The 17583-nt window shown below is 46.9% G+C and overlaps 1 protein-coding gene across 3 annotated transcripts in view; it reads left to right on the plus strand.

Annotated features, from left to right (window-relative positions):
* Nucleotides 1–1594: 1594 nt before the first annotated feature.
* Nucleotides 1595–17583, plus strand: part of IGSF5 (immunoglobulin superfamily member 5) — a 52886-nt gene continuing 36897 nt past the window's right edge. For 2 of the 3 annotated variants that reach the window (XM_065942740.1, XM_065942741.1), the window contains exons 1-3: nucleotides 1595–1807; nucleotides 5650–5729; nucleotides 12483–12800. In XM_065942740.1, coding sequence (XP_065798812.1) covers nucleotides 5669–5729; nucleotides 12483–12800 — 379 coding nt within the window. In that variant the 5' untranslated portion in view covers nucleotides 1595–1807; nucleotides 5650–5668. The remainder of the gene's footprint in view (nucleotides 1808–5649; nucleotides 5730–12482; nucleotides 12801–17583) is intronic. The other variant, XM_065942742.1, reaches the window with a different exon arrangement.

Raw genomic sequence — 17583 nt, forward strand, 5'->3', positions numbered from 1 at the left:
ATTTGTATACACTAAAATTCAAACTTAAGTTTGCATGCTATGTAACTGACAAAGGCTCCATTTAAATCAAGAAAATGATCAAAGGATATGAATGGGCAATTCATAGATGAGGATCCCTGAGTAGTCATTCACATGAAAAGATGCTTAATCTAATGACTGATAAAATATCTTTACATTAAAACAACACTGAGATTCCATTTCACTGCCATCAGATGGGCAAAAATCAAAACAGAACAAATGAACTCTGACACTTAAACATGTTGCCAAGGCTGGAGTTGCTGGTAGCAGTGAAATTAATTTATTACTTTGGAGAAGGTATGTGTATTAACTTTACACCTCAAAAAAAAGACTTAAAAATGGCCAACTGATATGTGTTGTGTGAGATTTAGTAGTTTGAGAAGATGAAAACAAAGTCTGATGTATTTACATATTAAAAACCTGTATGAGACTGATAAACCCCCAAATCTGGCTTGTTTACCTCTGGAGAGGTAAGAGGAAAATGGATTGAGTATCTGTAACTTGTTACCTCATTAAAAAACATTAAACTTGGGAAAAAAAAAAAAGAAATTTGTGGTGACATTTGTCTACACAGGCATGAGTGGTCTTACTGTCTTCCTTAGCATCATAAACTCCCTGTAGACGGGATTTGGAGTAGGTTTCATTTGTGTTTTGTCTTTTGGGTGTAGACCTACCCCGGAGAGAAATTTACGGCAACCTAATTTCCCAGATGGTGCTGTTTTCAATCAGAAAAGGGAAGCTCTGAGAAATTATTTTCCCCTTTTTCTTTTTTTTCTTCTTTCTGTTGAAGCTCAAGTCTTCAGCTTAAAAATAATCTTTATGCCAAAGTGGTATGTTTTGGGGTGGTGTGTTCTGAATCCCTTCATCTGGAAGGCACAGTGTTTCCCCCTATATTCATTCCTTTCAGGGTCTTACTCTCAGTATAAGATCCACACCTTTGCCCTGAGTTCCATGACTGGATTAGAATGTGATGGAGACCAGCCAGAAACTCAGAAAGAACCGTTAAGAGAGTAGACACTTTGGTATGATTTTGCTCCATGATTTGGGGGGATGTCCTTTTCTGGGAATTATCAGTGCTCCGAAAAGCGAAGTTCCTTGATTCACTTCCAAGGGTCTGGAGTCTGGGACGTCTGTAGAAAACCTCTTAGCAGTTCTCCAATGAACCCTCCATGGGAAACAGGACTTGACTTTTAAAGCTGGCTCTACTCCAGAGGACCTCACCCTCAGGACTTTGTTTTTTTTTTTTTCTTTCACAAGAGAAACCTGTTCTTGTGGACGTGGAGAAACCTGGCTGGGAGCAGGAACCGGCTTTGCCAGCCCCAGGCCTGTGCCGGAGCCCCGGGAGCAAAGCTGGCTGGCGGCCGGCCGTGTCCGCGTCCGTATCTGTGTCCACGACCATGGGCTGGAAGGGGCTGCTGTCCTCCCACCGGGGCAGGAGGGCTCGGGCCTGGCTCCGCTGGATGTGGGAAAGCTCGTGGGCGGGAGCCAGGGGTGGGGGCCAGGGGGAAGGGCAGCCGTGGCCCTGAGGCGGGGCGTTGTCCGTCGGGCCGGCCCTCGGCTGGCTGATGATTAATGGAGAGTCTGCTGCCCTGGGCCCGAGGCGGGAGGCCACCTCTGCTAGCACGCGGCCTGTGACGTGATCCACTTCCTGGTAACAGCTGAGCGCCTTCCAGCTTCTCCAGAGGCCGACAGATTTGTTCCTGCGTTTGTGTGGGGAGAGCTCGGAGGCAGGGAAGAGGGGATCGAGAACCTCCGCTGAAGGCCCGAGGGGCAGATTCACCTGCCACAGGTGAGACACCCCGTGGGCCTGGTGTGTGACCAGTGGACTCCCCGCAGCTTCCGGCTTCCCCCCGGGGAACGGGTGCTTAGCTCCTGGAGGCCCGCTCGCTGGTCTTGGGGGAAAGAGCAATCTGAGGCATATCTGTTTCCCAAGTTCCACAGAGTTAAAATGAAAACACTGGGCTGCCCTGTGAGTGTAGGAATTTGAGACAGTTTCTCAATTCTAGCTTCACTGGGAGCTGTTCTTGGGATGTGTTGAAAGCTGAGGCTCGGCTGGAAAATTCCTGGCATGCTTGTTATTCATCGGACAGACTTTAAATGACGTTTATTCTTTCCCAAGGCTTCCCCAGTGGCTCAGCAGTAAAGAATTTTTCTGCAGTGCAGGAAATGCAGGAGACTCAGGTTTGATCCGTGGGTTGGGAAGATCCCCTAGAGGAGGAAATGGCAATCCACTCCATATTCTTGCCTGGAGAATACCACAGATAGAGAAACCTGGCGGGCTACAGTCCATGGGGTTGCAAAGATTTGGACACGATTGAGCTACTGAGATCACACACATATCTTTCCCCAATGAGAGGTTTGATGGAAGGGAAATTGCTCTAAATCTCTGGAAGTTCTAAGACTCCCCACATCTGGCTGGCAGAGTCAATGCCCCTCTGAATGTGGGGGCGTCCTGAGCTGGGGTACTGGGTGGAGGAGGTGCCTGGGGGTGCCTTTGTATGTGCACAAGAGGTTTGCAGAGAGCCCCCTGTGTGAGAATTTAAATTCTCACTGTCTTCCTTGTTTTGGGGTTTAGAATTTATGCTGATGCCTAAAGACAGGGTGTCTGCATCCCCTGAATTTTGTGATATTAGGCTGTTTCCAAGAACCCAGCCATAACGGGTGTGTGTGTGTGTGTGTGTGTGTGTGTGTGTGTGTGTGTGTGTGTGTGTGTGTGTGTGTGTGTGTGTGTGTTATGGGTAAATAAACCAGATGATCGAATTCAACAGTGTCCTTCCTGAGATGACGAGCTTGCTGGGTGCAGACGGGGCTGCTCAGTGATTCTGCCTTGTCTGGGCAGTAATGAGTGGTTGGCATTTAAATCCTGTCCTGGTGCAATTTAATAAGATTTAAGGCTTTTAACATTGCAGTTCTTCAACTAAAATTATGTAACGCAAGTCTTCTTTAATAAAATGAATGAGAAGAGAGATCTCAAACTACTCCACCAAGATATGAACTTGCAAATTGCTTGGCAGAGATTTCCTTTAATTAAAGGGACTTGTCTGAGCTCAGTTACAACTTGAAATCAACCTGGTCACAGTTCCTCTCTATACACACCCTTCAGATAGGGTCTGCTCACAAATCCACATCTGGGTTCCTGTAGCACTTGGGGTGTTCCTAAACCCCAGCCTGGGGGCTCCTGCTGAGCTTTAAGGAATGGACTCATTCTGTCACACAGAGAATAAGTGAATTGTCTTCTGGTTCTAGTTAGCAGCCTGAGTGACTCTGACCATCAGTAACTAGAAATACTTCATGGTGGACCTTAAGCTCTTGCTGCAGTTTCAGTGATGCTGGGTCCACACTTCATATTTATTGCTTTTGGTAAAATGTGTGACTTTTATAACTCAGCAGCTCAATTTCTCCTCCATCCTCTGCTCTGGCCTAGGTTCTAGGTGACTCGGCAAGCAACTGACTTGTCTCCTTGTGTTCATTGAACCTTGAAAAAATTAGTAAATGATTTATTTGGTGCTTGGTAATTTGGGATCTTGGATCAATCTGGGAAGCCCACGATTTTAGTTTGTGTTCAGCTGCTGAACAACTTGATGAAAGTGAAAGTGTTAGCTGTTCAGTCATGTCTGACTCTGACCACCAGGGACTAGCCTGCCAGGCGTCTCTGTCCGCGGAATTCCCCAGGCAAGAACACTGGAGTGGGCAGCCATGCCCTTCTCCAGGGAAGCTTGGAATCGAAGCATATTTGCAGGGATTTGCAGAGCCTGTTTTCGATGATGGAAGAGGCTGAGGTGGGACGGTCCTGCCGCACAGGTTCCATGACCACTTACATGACACAACTGCACGTGGGTGGATGTGGTTTCTTACACAGGCGGAAATTCACTTTCCAAAGTCATCAGAAAACAAAGAGGTGGAAATCCCAGGTTCCTTCTCGTGATCTCGTGAGCAACCAGTGATATGCTACCATGTCAAGAGGGGGTCACGGGCCCCGGGGTCCTCAATCCTTCCCACCCCAATTGTTTGATTCAGCAGCTTGTATGCGGTGCCTTTCGCAGCTGGAGGTGATGTGGTTATTACCTGTGTCTATTTCAGTTCTCGTATTTCTGCTTGTGGGTTCTTGTGGGGCCTGCCTCCTACGTTCTGTAAGAGAAGATAAGATGGAGCCCAGGGTGGGTGGGTCAGCTCATCACAGGACCCTGTGCAGGGTCTCTGATGGAACCCGTTGCCTCCCAATTTGGGGGGATGGGTTGTATCCCCCAAGTGGAGGATTGAAATCTGTGTGGATGTCAGAGTGAAAACTCCTGGCAGGTCAGGTCACTGTGCTAAGGATGGGTGAAATAAAGAGCCCCTTTCCTGGGGCTGAGGAGCCGGTGTTTCTAGAGACAATTCAGTGGATGACTTAAGTGCTCCAAGCAGTGCTGGGGACAGTCTTGGACAGGCCTGGCCCAGGGAGAAGGAAAAAATAAAACTAAAAATGAGGGGATAGGGAGCGAGCAAGAGGGTTATCACAGAAAAAGGGATGGGCCAAGATATGTGCGTGACAAGATCGCCCTGTGCTGCAAGGGGCCAGCAAGGCGTCACTTGGTCTACACTGACCACTCTCCTTCTACTCACCTTCGCTCTCTGCCCAGGCCCCAGAGTCTCTCTGTGGTTCCACAAATGAACACGGAGGCACAGTCCCACCCCAGGGCCTTTGCACCTGCTCTTCAGCCTGGGAGGCCCTTCTGCACTTAGCCCCCTGCCTGTCACCTCACTGCCTTCCCCACTCATGGAACACCGTCTTGGGAGCCTTTCTCCAATCTTTCCTTTGAAACATTAGCCAGCACATCCCATACACCCCCTCACACACACTCCTCTTGACTGTTTGTCTTCATACCTCTTACCACCTTCTAATAAGCTTATGATCTAGGTCTTCATTTTGCTATTTTTCTTCTTATAATGTAAACTTATGGGTAGGATTGTTTTTTCTCAGTGATTAAAGCATCATAATGGAAGGGAATAACAGTAAACCCACAATAAGACCTCTCAGACAGTGATTCTGTGATTCATAGTAAAGCATAGCAGGTGTTTCCATGATTTCTGCATGGGCTTGGGAGCTAGATCCTTAATACAGTGATTCTCAGACATTGAGTATGTACCAGAATTGGTCCCATGCTTAACATTGGGCGGAATTCTTCCTGCTCATCCCCTAGACCTAATCCAGTAGGTCCAGGGTAGGGCTGAGAATCTGCTTTTCTAAGAAGTTCCTTGGTGGCTCAGCAGTAAAGAATCTACCTGCAATGCAGGAGACCCCTGCGAGGCAGGAGATATAGGTTTGATCCCTGGGCCAGGAAAATCCCCTGGAGAAGGAAATGGCAACTCACTCCAGCATTCTTGCCTGGAGAATCCCATGGACAGAGGAGTGTGGAGGGTTACAGCCCATGGGGTAGCAAAGTCTCGGACATGACTGAGTAACTAAACCACCACCACCAGGTAATCAAACCACCGACAAGTTCCCCGGGGTGAGGCTGGTGCCGCTGCTGGTCAGGCTGAGAAGTGCTGATTCATCTCTCCAGGGACACACGCGCACTGGGAGGGTCCCTGCAGGTCCCTGCGGGTCCCTGCAAGGAGACAGACTGTGACCTGCCTATTTTGCTTTCTCAGGTGAGGAGGAACATGTGAGATGGAGGGAGCTGCCGAGAGAGGCATCCTGGCCGTGCTGGTGGTCCTGGCTGGGCTGGCAGGTAGGGACCACGGGGCTTGGTGGGATGTTCTGGGGCATCCTCCTGGAGTGGGCGGAAGGCACCTGGAGGAGGCCACTGGGGAGTGTGGCTGCCCGAAGATTCTTTGTCGAGCTCTTTCCACTGGGTCCCCTCCCTCCCTCCACTTCCTCCTGCCTGTGCCTGTGTGTGCTCAGTTGTATCCAAGTCTTTGTGACCCCATGGACTGTAGCTCGCCAGGCTCCTCTGTCTGTGGAATTCTCCAGGCAAGAATACTGGAGGGGTTGCCATGCCCTCCGCCAGGGGATCTTCCTGACCCAAGGATTGAACCCGGTCCCCTGCATTGCAGGCAGATTCTTTACCACTCAGTGGGGTCCATTGCCTGCCATGTCAGCCTTACTCCAGAAGGGTCCTTCATGTGCATGTGAGCTCCACATCGGGGTCCTCGCCTTGGGAGTCTTGCTGTGGTCCCTTCCCAAAGTCACTGCTCTTGTTAAAGCATCCCATTCTCCTGCCTGAACTTTTTCCTCCTCTGATTCTATCTGGTCTTCAAGGAAGACCTGACTCAGGGATCACCTCCTCTCTGAAGCCTTCCTGCCCTTGCAGTTTTCAGGGCAATCATTCCAATTCCCATTAATGGCAGAAGAAGGGGCCTGTTGCCTGTGAGACCTTCTGGTCCTCCTAATAGCTCCTTCTCAGCCTGGAACTTTCCCAGGGTGTCAGTCATAATGGACTCCAGGTGTCCCAGAGCAGGGTCTCCCGGTCAGATTCTGCATTGCAGTAGATGGAGAATGCAGACCCCCGGGTTCGTAAAGTAACCAGTTTGTACCCCAGCTTTCTTTTGACTATGCCTTGTGCTGATTTCATCACTTCTGGTGTGTTTTTCTTGTTTTCCTAGCTAGTTCTAAACTCCTCAGGGTATTCTTACTGCAGTGATCTTAAGGTGCTGTATTAAAGAATACAGAAAATTGTGCAAGTCATAAAGATACAGCTTGATGAAATTTTACAGACTGAGCACTTTTGTGTATCAACAAGGAGCCCAAGAACACTTCACAAATGCTTCCTTCAGCCTCTCCCCCACCCCTTCCTAGAGTGACTGTTATCCTGACTTCTAGCTGTGTAGATATTTTGCTTGCTTTGTACCATACACACCTAGGGACTTCTCTGGTGGCTCAGGCTGTAAAGAATCTGCCTTAAATATGGGAGACCCATGTTCTATTCCTGGGTTGGGAAGACCCCCTGGAGGAGGGAATGGCTACCCAATCCAGTATTCTTGCCTGGGGAATCTCATGGACAGAGGCACCTGGGGGGCTACAGTCCATGGGGTTGCAAAGAATCAGACATGACTGAGTGACTAACGCTTTGACTTTGATATATACCTATACACACTCCCTGCATTGGAGGGCAAAGTCTCAACCACTGGAACAATAGGCAAGTCCCCCACCTTGATATGCTTTGACATCCATTTTCACCTTTGGATCTGCCTTACCAGGGCCCTTCCCTTCTACCCTCTCCACTTTATTTACCTTACTCCATTCTGTTTTTTTTTTTTTTTTTTTTTCTCTTTATTTATTTATCATTATTATTATTTTTTATTTGGCTATGTCTTGGTTGTGTCATGTGGGGTCAAGTTGACCAGGGATCGAACCTGAGCCCCTTGGCATTTGGTGGACCCCTGCATTGGGTGGACCGAGTCTTCCACTAGACTGCCAGGGAAATCCCTCTCTTCTGCTTTTAATTGTCTGCTTTTCTATTCATTTCCGATGTTAAGTAACAGTTGATGTGAGCAGGTTAGGTGTCTACAGGTACAGGAGGGAAGCTGGAGAAGAGGTCAGTGGAAGACTAGAGGGTTTGGTTTGGGCAGACTCGCTGTGCCCCCCCATGCTTGGGAGACACCAGCTGCTACCCTAATGGGCTGAGAAGAAATCATTGTAGAAGAACAGTACTCATGTCCAGGATCTATCTGTGGAGGACTTGAAGGAGCCAGGCAGCTGGCCCACGTGTACCTGTGTGAGTGATTTTAGTTTTGCAGATGTTAGTGGGGTGGCAGTTCAAGTGTGGGTTGGAAAAGAGTTTCCAGACACAGGGCATTTCAGAAGGGAGTGAGTTTATTAAGAACCAAGGGCAGAGATAATGTGGGCACCGCGAGTACAGTGAGCCGACCTCCTGACAGACCAGGGCGAGTCAACAGTTTTTGTGGGTTAGCAGTCAATTTTTACAGCCTCAAGACAAAATTCTTGCTGGAAGGTTGGTGTTAGGTGAGTAGTGGGGCACTACAGCTGAGCACTGGGTGGGTATTTTTGCCTGACGTGGGGTCAGGTAACTGGCTGGTGATGATCAAGGGGGTTTTGGGCAATGGTTACAAAGGGGTTCAATCAGTTTTGGAGGTGACCTTGCTTCTGGCTCCACTTCTGTGGCCTTGGGGCAGGACTCCACAGTTAGGACACAATGAGTGGAAGGGGAACTTCTCAATCCTGAGGGGCAGCCAGTCATTTATATGGAGATGCTTGGTGGAGCGGGATTTGCAGAGCAGGAGGGGGACAGGGCTGGAGCCCTGGATTTGGAGTTGAAGGCTGTAGATGTGACAAGCATCTAACAGGTGGGTCAACTCCTGGAGGGGAGGACTCGGCGTTGGGTGACCCCCAGAGCTGGTCACCGCAGCCCCCGAGGTATGTGGGGACACTGATGATTCGTCCCATGGCTCTGCCCGTGGTTTGGTCCTTTGCTCTACAAACTGAAAGAGCAAAGGGGAAGGTGAGGTTTTGCATCGAGATGGGGAGTGTTTGATGACAATTTTCTCATGTTTGTCATGTGTGGGGCAGGTTACACACACCACAGCTGATAGGATGCAGGTGAGGGAGCAGTGAGAATTCAGGGCCTCACATCACCAAAAATAGAGCTTCTGAGTCACAGGGCAGAGCTGGAGGGGACTCAGCTTGTGGTGGTAGCAAAGATCACTGGCAATGATGTCAGAGGAGTCTAGTGATTAGGATTCGGTGCTGTCTGTTTAGCTTAAAGGCCAAGTTCAAATGGGAAGCCTCTGTTTGGCCCAGGTCCCTACCTCACCCTTGCTTCCCTGCACAGTAAGGTCTGGACCCTCATGCATTCTTATTTCCACCTGCAGTCCACAGGGAATTTAAAGACTATTTTGGAGTGAATAACCTTCCTGGTGCTGGGCAGTGATGGGACCAGGGTTTCAGACGCTTTGCTTAATCCTGTTGGAGTGGCCTGGACTGAGATGCTGGCAGGGCAAGCCTGAGTCTCACCCGCTGCCCTCCCACACCCAGCCCCTCAGGCTGTGTCCGATCTGCTCACACGGACCGGAGTCTGAACGGGGAAGGATGCTGTTACCATAGTGTGGAGTATGACCATGTGTCTAGTCTTTCTTTCCTCGAAGCGTAGATTTGGCCTTTTCTTTTCTTTTGTGCTTCTTCCTAAGATGAGATTCAGGGCTTGTGGAAAGACCCAAGTTGGCACAGCGGCTGCGGCTTCCCTGGGAAATAATTTCTGACTTTTCTTCCTCAGACTTCTTCCTTTCTTTTTTTTTTTTTAAATCCCATATCAGAGGGATTCTTGGATCAGAGAAATGTGCCCATGGGTAAGGGAGAAGACCCACTCTGAGTTATTTAGGATCTTACTTTATCATGCCCAGAGACAAAACAAAGAATAGTGATCATGTTTATCCCCATCTGGGATTAGTCTAGTTAATTTTGACCTTCTCTTATTTCTGCCTCTTTGAAGCTTGGGGGCCCCCTCCTTGACTCTACCTCGCAGGCATCTGGGTCCCTGTCACCCATCCTCTCCAATGGGCCTGGCCCTGCGGTGGGCACATCCCCTGCAGGGCATTCTGGGTGCTTCAGTGAGTGGTGGGCAGGGAGGTTCCTCCCCAGAAATCTTTCAACAGTAATTAGGTTCCTGTAGAACCTTCCTTGCAACTTGACCTTGTAAGATTGGAAAGTGGGGCACCTACAGGTCCCGAAGGTGATAGGGACACATAGTCTTTACTGATAGTGGCAGGCACGGCTGGGAAGAAACCAAGGGTGTGGGCTGCCAGGGGGGTCTGTTTGCCATAAACTCTGAGTGAGATCAGAGAGGAAAGAGTGGGAAGAGGGAAACTTCAGAGTGGGAAGAACTGAGTTTATGTCCCAGCAACATCTCTGTGCTCACAAGTCCCAAGATGTGGCTGGTCTTGATTTCTTCACTGTTAAAACATAAGAGGGGTGCTTCCTTGGTGGTCCAGTGGTTGAGAGTCTGCCTCCTAATGAGGGGGACACGGGTTCAATCCCTGGTCCAGGAAGATCCCATGTGCCCTGGAGCAACTAAGCCTGAGAGCTGCATCTACTGAGTCCACGTGCTACAACTACCAAGCCTGTGTGCCCAGAGCCTGCGCCCTGCAGCAAGAGAAGCCACCGCAATGAGAAGCAAACCCACTGCAGTGAAGAGCAGTCCCTGCTTGCAGCGGTGAAGACCCAGTGCATCCAAAAAGACAAAGAAAAACAAACAAACACAAGAGAAATCTCAAAGACTCTTGGTTGCTATGCAAGTTCTACTTTGAATTATTGCTACATACATGGGAAAGTCTAGGAAAACTCTGGCCACCACTTTGCTTTTCCTGGTGATAAGAAAATCAGTCTAAATGATCGAAAGATTCTTGAGTTCTTCAGGAGCAGAACACACTCCGTGTTGAGTGATTCTGCCTGAGTTCCTGTGAGCTAGACTGGTCTTCGTCCCCTCCCTGGGGAAGGCCAGTTAGGAGTTGTCATTTCAGTTAAAACCAGTGTCAGAATGCATCTGGTGAGGGAAAAGTACAATGCTGTGAAAAGTGTAATGGAAATAATTTTACTTTGATTTTCTTGGTTTTCTTGCAAGTCACATAATAGTGACTGCTTCCTGAATGCTTAAGTGTCATCTTAAGGGCTTTACCTGGACTGCCTCATTTGGTTCTTAAGACCAATTGCTGTGGTGCTGTAAATCAGTCTTGGGTCTGCTTGCCCAGCACATAGCCAAGCCAGGCTGCTGACACCAGGTTGTGGGGAAGGAAAATACAGCATTTATTGCAGGTGCTGAGCAAGGCAAACAGGCAGCTAATGCTCAAAAGACCCAAACTCCCTGATGGCTAAAGGGCAGTGTGAAGTGGGGAGGTCGCAGAGTACATGAGCAGCTCATGGACATTCTTCTGATTGGTAAGAAGCAGGGTGGTATTTCAGGAATCAATATCATCAACCTTTTGGTTCCAACAGGTCTGCGGTCTCTGTGCTTGTGGGCAGCAAGCAGCTAACTTCTTTCACCTGGTGGGGGTTTTGGAATCTGCAGAACAACTCAAGAATTTGGCTCAGAACATTATCTGGAAGACTCTTGAGAGTCCCTTGGACTGTAAGGAGATCCAACCAGTCAATCCTAAAGGAGATCAATGCTGAATATTCATTGGAAGGACGGTTGTTGAAGCTGAAGTTGCAATACTCTGGCCACCTGATGTGAAGAGCTGACTCATTGGAAAAGACCCTGATGCTGGGAAAGATTAAGGACAAGAGGTGAAGGGGGCACCAGAGGATGAGATGGTTGGATGGCATCACCAATTCAATGGACATGAATTTGAACACACTCTAGAAGACAGTGAAAGACGGGGAAGCCTGGCGTGTTGCAGTTCATGGGGTGGCAAAGAGTCAGACATGACTTGGTGACCGAACAACAACAACAAATTATCTATAGCCCTGGAGGAGGTGCTAAGGGTCCTTGACTTTGTTTTGTGGCTAAACTATTAATATTTTGCCTTGTTTGACTGTTTTCCTTTGTGTGTGTGTTTTTTCACTTCTCTGGTTAAACCTGTTCTTTGGGACTTGGGCAAGGCCTAGGAGGCTAAAGCTTTACTACAAACAGGAGGAGGGGGTGGGGGAGGGGAGGACCTGTACCTGGGGAGACCCTGCAGCATCCTTCTGGGTGTAAGTCCCAGTGACCCGCCCTGGTTTACAGTGAGAGGGGTGGTCAAGGAGAAGTGTGAGAACTTGCTCAGGGGGCTGGGGCTTGCTCCGGAGTCCATAGTCTTATGCTCTGGAACCACATGCTCACCTGCGGGAGTTTTAAACCCGACACTAGCTGCTGTGAAACTGTGAGGCTGTGAATGCCTTCCTCGAGTGTTCTCATTGAGGGATCCCGCTCTGCAACATCCTTCTGTGTATTTTCCCTCTCTATGTCTCCCCCATGGGTCTCTTCTCATCTTTGGAAGAGACCTGCCTCAGTGACAGGTGTGTCCTAAGGATGCTGGGGGAGTGTGGTGGACCATGATCATGGCAAGCTGGGGTCTCCACTCGCTGTGCGAACAGACACTTCCTTGCACTTCCCTCTTTGAGCCTTGAAATCTCCTCAGAGGTGGAAATCATATGTCTTCCCCATTTCAATGGGAGGAAAATTCCCACTTCGTAGTGAGGCTGAAGACCTTACCTGAAGTAACAGAACTGGGTTAGTGGTGTCTCTCTGGACAGGCTGGGGTCAGATACTTCAGGGAATGTTCCCTCTAGAGGAGGGGCATTGCTTCCCCCATCTCCAATCTTGCTGGGATTTCCGTGGACTGTGGAGTTGGGGGCGAGGGGGTGTGGAAACGAGGGCATGGGCATGGCTTCCTGTCCGCTGGCAGCTCCTGATCTACTGGGAGCCCTGGTGTTGGGACCAGCAGGACACGCAGTCTGAGCCATTCATTGGATGGTCCCGACCGGTACACAGTGTACTGCTGACCTCTGTAGAGTCATCCCTTCCCCACCTGCAAAACTGGTTGTCTTTCAGCCTGTGGATCCAGCAGCGAAATCATAGAGGGTCCCAAGAACGTCACGGCCCTGAAGGGCTCGGAGGCTCGCTTCAGCTGCACCATCTCCCAGGGATGGAAGCTCATCATGTGGGCTCTGAGGGGCACGGTGGTGCTGAGCATGACGCCTAATGGGTCCATCATCACCAGTGACCGCTTCACCTCAGCAAGCTACCAAGAGGGCGCGAACTTCATCTCTGAGATGATAATTCATGACGTGCAACTCAGCGATGCCGGGCAAGTCAAATGCAGCCTCCAGAACAGTGACCGGGATGGAGCCGCCTTCCTTTCCGTTCAAGGTGTGTATGCAGGCAACTCTGATGAGGAGCACTTAGAGTCCTCTGGGTAAGACATCAGGTTGCAAAGAACCTTCTGAAGTTCATGTCATATGGGGACATCTAGGCTCAGTCTTCTGTTGGTAGTATGCTTGGAATTATTCTGAACTGATGGATATTTTGCTGTTTATTTGTCACCTCCCTCTCTCTCTCCCTTCTTCCCTCCCTTCCTTCTTCCATGTGTGGACTTGCCTTCGGTTGACATTATGCTTAGAATTTTTCTGAACTGACTAGTGTTTGTTGTTTTGCCGTGTGTTTATTTCTCTCCTCCCTTCCTCAATCTTTCTACTTTCTTTCTTCCTGCTTCTCTTCCTCTCCCCCTCTATGTTTCCATTCCTTTGTTTTCCATTTTCTCTTATTAAGGCTATGAAAGACAGTTTTTAAAAATCACTTTCCCATCTGACCAATTTCAGTACGAACAGCTTTTCTGGACGTATATCCTGGTCGTTCGTCTTTGACTTAGAGAGAGAGTTGGCAATCATTGCCCTTTTCCTAATTTTTCACATCCTGCTTTGTTTCTTTGCCTGACATCATCTATCAACTTTTTTTTTTATTAAAAAAATTTTTTTTTTCATTTATCAACTTTGAATCATGCTTTAACTTTTTCCTCTTTCTGGCTGAATTTTCCTAATCTCTTTCCTGCCCTTAGTGATTCTTACAATCAAAGGTGCGTGTTCACTCAACCCTACCATGTCTTTTAGAGAAAGTAAAACAGTAACAAAATTTATAATAATGGACAACTTATTTTTCCTTTTATCATTCATTTTCATTATAGGGAAGTTGTGGCATCAAAGGTAATTTTGAGGTGCTGAAGATTATGCTACATAGTGAACAAAATAAAAGGATACTTTACAAGGATTCAGAATATCTTTATCAAAGTTTACTCATTTTGCATTCCTTGAAAGTGTAATTGTGTAATACTTATAGATGTATTGGAGCTTTTAGAGTTCCTGAATTCTATGGCAGCATCTCTTTTAACAGACTACATTGTGACTTTGAAATTTTTTCTTGTGTGTATTTATTTGTTGGCTTAGGAGAAATTTCCAATGATCTGGTCTATATTTGCACTGCTATCAAATCAAATTTGATAATGTTTGGTGGAGATACAGGTCTACCTATTTCTACTAGCTTTTAAATTTAGCCAGATTGTTTTATCTTTATTTTTATGTGTCTTTGATTTTGTGTGGTTTAATTAAGGGTACAATGATATTCTCTAAAGAAGTGATCATGTGAGGCTACCTGGATTATTGGCTTAGTTTGCACTATGAAATTGTTATTCTAATAATTTGTGGTATAAAAGAAAGAGTACAGGACAAGGAATCAAAGATACAAGTTCTGGTTTTGCTTCCATCCCACCTTGGTGACCCTGAAATGGCTCGATTTCTTTATCTTTAAAGTGGGAATAAGGCTCCCCCGCTCACATCACAGGTTTACTATGAGGATCAGATGAAAAACAGACTGAGGGTGGTTTGAAGACTCCCATGCTCTGTCTGTTTCAATTTACTGCATATGAAGATGGAGGCCAGAGGGGTCTGGGGGTTAACAGCAGAGGCGTGGGAGCCTGGCTACCAGGGTAAATTCCAGCTTTATCACTAACTGTGTGACCTTGAACATATTACTTAGTGACCTTGTGCCATAGTTACCCCATCACAGGGCAGCTGTGAGATCAGAAGAGTAGGTCTATATAAAAGTCTTTAGGACAGCACCTGATTCATAGCAATCTCCATGGAGTCATTTGCTATTATGTATTGTGTTCCCAATAGGAGCACATCATTGCATTAGGCATTTAAGGAAGACTCAAAGGCAAGTGCAATAAGCCACAATCCTGTCCTCAAGAAGAGTGGATAGGGTCTTCCCTGGTGGTCCAGTCGTTAAGAATCCACCTTGTGAAGGAGAGGACTGGGGTTCAATCCCTGGTTAAGGAACTAAAATCCCACATGCCATGCAGCAACTAAGCCTGCCTGCAACAGCTACAGAATCTGTGTGCCACATGAAAGATCCTGCAGGCTGCAGCAAAGATCCAGCAACAAAGATCCTGTGTGCAGCAACTAAGACCCAACACAGCCAAACAAATATTTAAAAATAAGAGTTGATGCTGAAGCTGAAGCTCCAGTACTTTGGCCACCTGATACGAAGAGCCGACTCATTAGAAAAGACCCTGATGGTGGGAAAGATTGAAGGCAGGAGGAGAAGGGGGTTGGCAGAGCATGAGACGGTTGGATGGCATCACTGACTCAATGGACATGAGTTTGAGCAAGCTCCAGGAGATGGTGAAGGACAGGGAAGCCTGGCATCCTGCAGTCCATGGGGTCACAAAGAGTCAGACACGACAGAGTGACTGAACAATAACTATAAAAACAACAAAATGGATAATGCAAGGACATAAACAGCAATGGTACAATGTAGATGCTGGCCAGTGCAATTTGAGGGAGGCAAGGTCAGCTTCAAATTGTGAAGGGAGATGAGGGACTCAATAAAGTATTCTAGGTTGGCTCCAGGGAGCAGGTGCCATATGAGATGTGCTTTGAAGGTCTGTAGAAAACAGGCAAAATGGAGAAATAACTCTGGATCAAAGAAACAGGGTCAAAGGCATGACTTACTGTTGCTATGCTTATGGCATATCAGATTCTTAAGTCCATGTGGTTTTATAGCATCTTGCCTGAAGCTATGCATCTATAAAGTTGCCTGAATACTGCAAACAAGCATTTTTTTAAAAATGTTGATAGTTACTGTAGCCTTTGGTTTTTAACACAGATGGGAGAACAAGCATCTAGAGAAGTTACAGTCTTCCCTAAGGTTGCGTGGAAGGAACCCACAGATTGAAACAGAACTCCATCCATTTACCCTGGTTGTATTGGTCTGAATGGCACTTCATTCAGGTCACTTCAGAAGACTGTTTTTTTTTCCCTTCCCGTGTATCCACAAGAAAAATAAAGAGAGCTCACATAACTGTATGTTGAGTTATCCAAAATCTATGTGGATGTTCTATCACCTTGTGAAAAGTGTTTTTCACACCACAGGATGACCTTTGTGAAAGCCAGTGAGTGGGAAGAAGTGGATCACGTATACGTACCGAAAAAGAAAATGCTTCAGATTGAGTTTGCCTATTTACTGCCCAATCCACCAATTAATCACACACTGAAATCTAGACCTCAGGTGTTTTGAGGGCCTCTAAGACTGGAGTACAAGATCACTAAAGCAGTAGTATTCCTCCCCAGTTCCTGTCTTCTTAAACATCTCCATCATGAAACAATGAATGAAATGAAAAGAATAAGCACAAACCCCTGCAGCCTGCAGAGGGACAAATCCATTCCTCTCTCATTATATTTACAGTAATCCTTGAGATAGCTAACATGCTTCACTTACTCTAAGACACTATGCAAGAAAGAAATAATGGGAAATTTAACATTTCAGAGTAAGAAGGGCTTTCAGAGCTGATTCCATTCAGTCAAGTCTGGAAACTCCCCAGGGTCTTCCCAGGATCTTTCAGGGTGGTTTATGGGAATACATGTTTCCATAGTCATATTAAGATGTTATTGCCTTTCTCACGCATCGTCATGAGTGTACAGGGAGCTTCCCACTGTACACTGGGAAGGTCTGCATAATTTCGTGGACTGGTATCTTCCAAGTGACTGATGTATAATACAAAATCATGCAAGGATAAAAGATCCATTCAAAGTGCCAGCTAGAGCAACGAATTCTAATGTAACAGAATGAAAGTTTATTTGTGTGGTTTCAGTTTACAGTGTGTGTGAAAGTCGCTCAGTTGTGTATGACGTTTTGCAACCCCATGGACTGTAGCCAGCCAGGTTCCTCTGTCCATGGAATTCTCCAGGTCAGAATACTAGAGTGGGTAGCTGTTCCCTTCTCCAGGTGATCTTCCCAACCCAGGGATTGAACCCAGCTCTCCTGCATTGCAGGCAGATTCCTTAATGTCTGAGCCACCAGGGAAGCCCTCCACAATGTAACCAAACTTAAAGAAAACACTACTTGCCAAGTTTTGGTGTAGTGTTAAAGAATAACCATGATAATCTGAAAAGTCTCCTTACCACTCTAAATATACATCTGTGTGAAGTTAGATTTTCATCTTTTCTTTATGTACTCCAAAGAAAACAATATATGGCAATATATTGAAGGCAGCCACATGATGTTAAAGAGATTTGCATAAATAGAAAACAATGTCATCTTTCTTACTAATTTATTTTGGGTTAAAAATATATTTTTTCATAAAAATATGTTAATCCGTATTAACCAGCAAAAGTGTTAGTTTCTCAGTTGTGTCCAACTCTTTGTGATCCCTTGGACTGTAGTCCACTAGGCTCCTCTGTCCATGGGATTCTCCAGGCAAGAATATGAGAATGGTTAGCCGTTCCCTTCTCCAGGGGATCTTCCTGACCCAGTGATCAAGCGCAGGGCCTTCTGCATTGCAGGCAGATTCTTTATCTTCTGAGCCATCTGGAAAGTAATGGGTTACTAATGTTATTTTAAAATATGTGTTTGAAAATAAGCAAATATTTAATTCTAATTTCAAATATGGGAAATATAGATAGACCCCACCTAAACCAAAGGTCTTTGGCATCCTCAGTGGTTTTTAAGAGTATGAAAGGTATTAAAACCAAAACGTTTGGGAACCACTGATCTAAGTTAAAGCCTCTAGCCCACCAGGTAGTGAAAAGAGAGCCTGAGAATTTCAGTGATCTGCCCAAGGTGATGACAATTTTGTGGGAAAGCCAGGATCCAGAACAGA

This window comes from Muntiacus reevesi, chromosome 8, assembly GCF_963930625.1.
Source record: "Muntiacus reevesi chromosome 8, mMunRee1.1, whole genome shotgun sequence".
Lineage (NCBI taxonomy): Eukaryota > Metazoa > Chordata > Mammalia > Artiodactyla > Cervidae > Muntiacus > Muntiacus reevesi.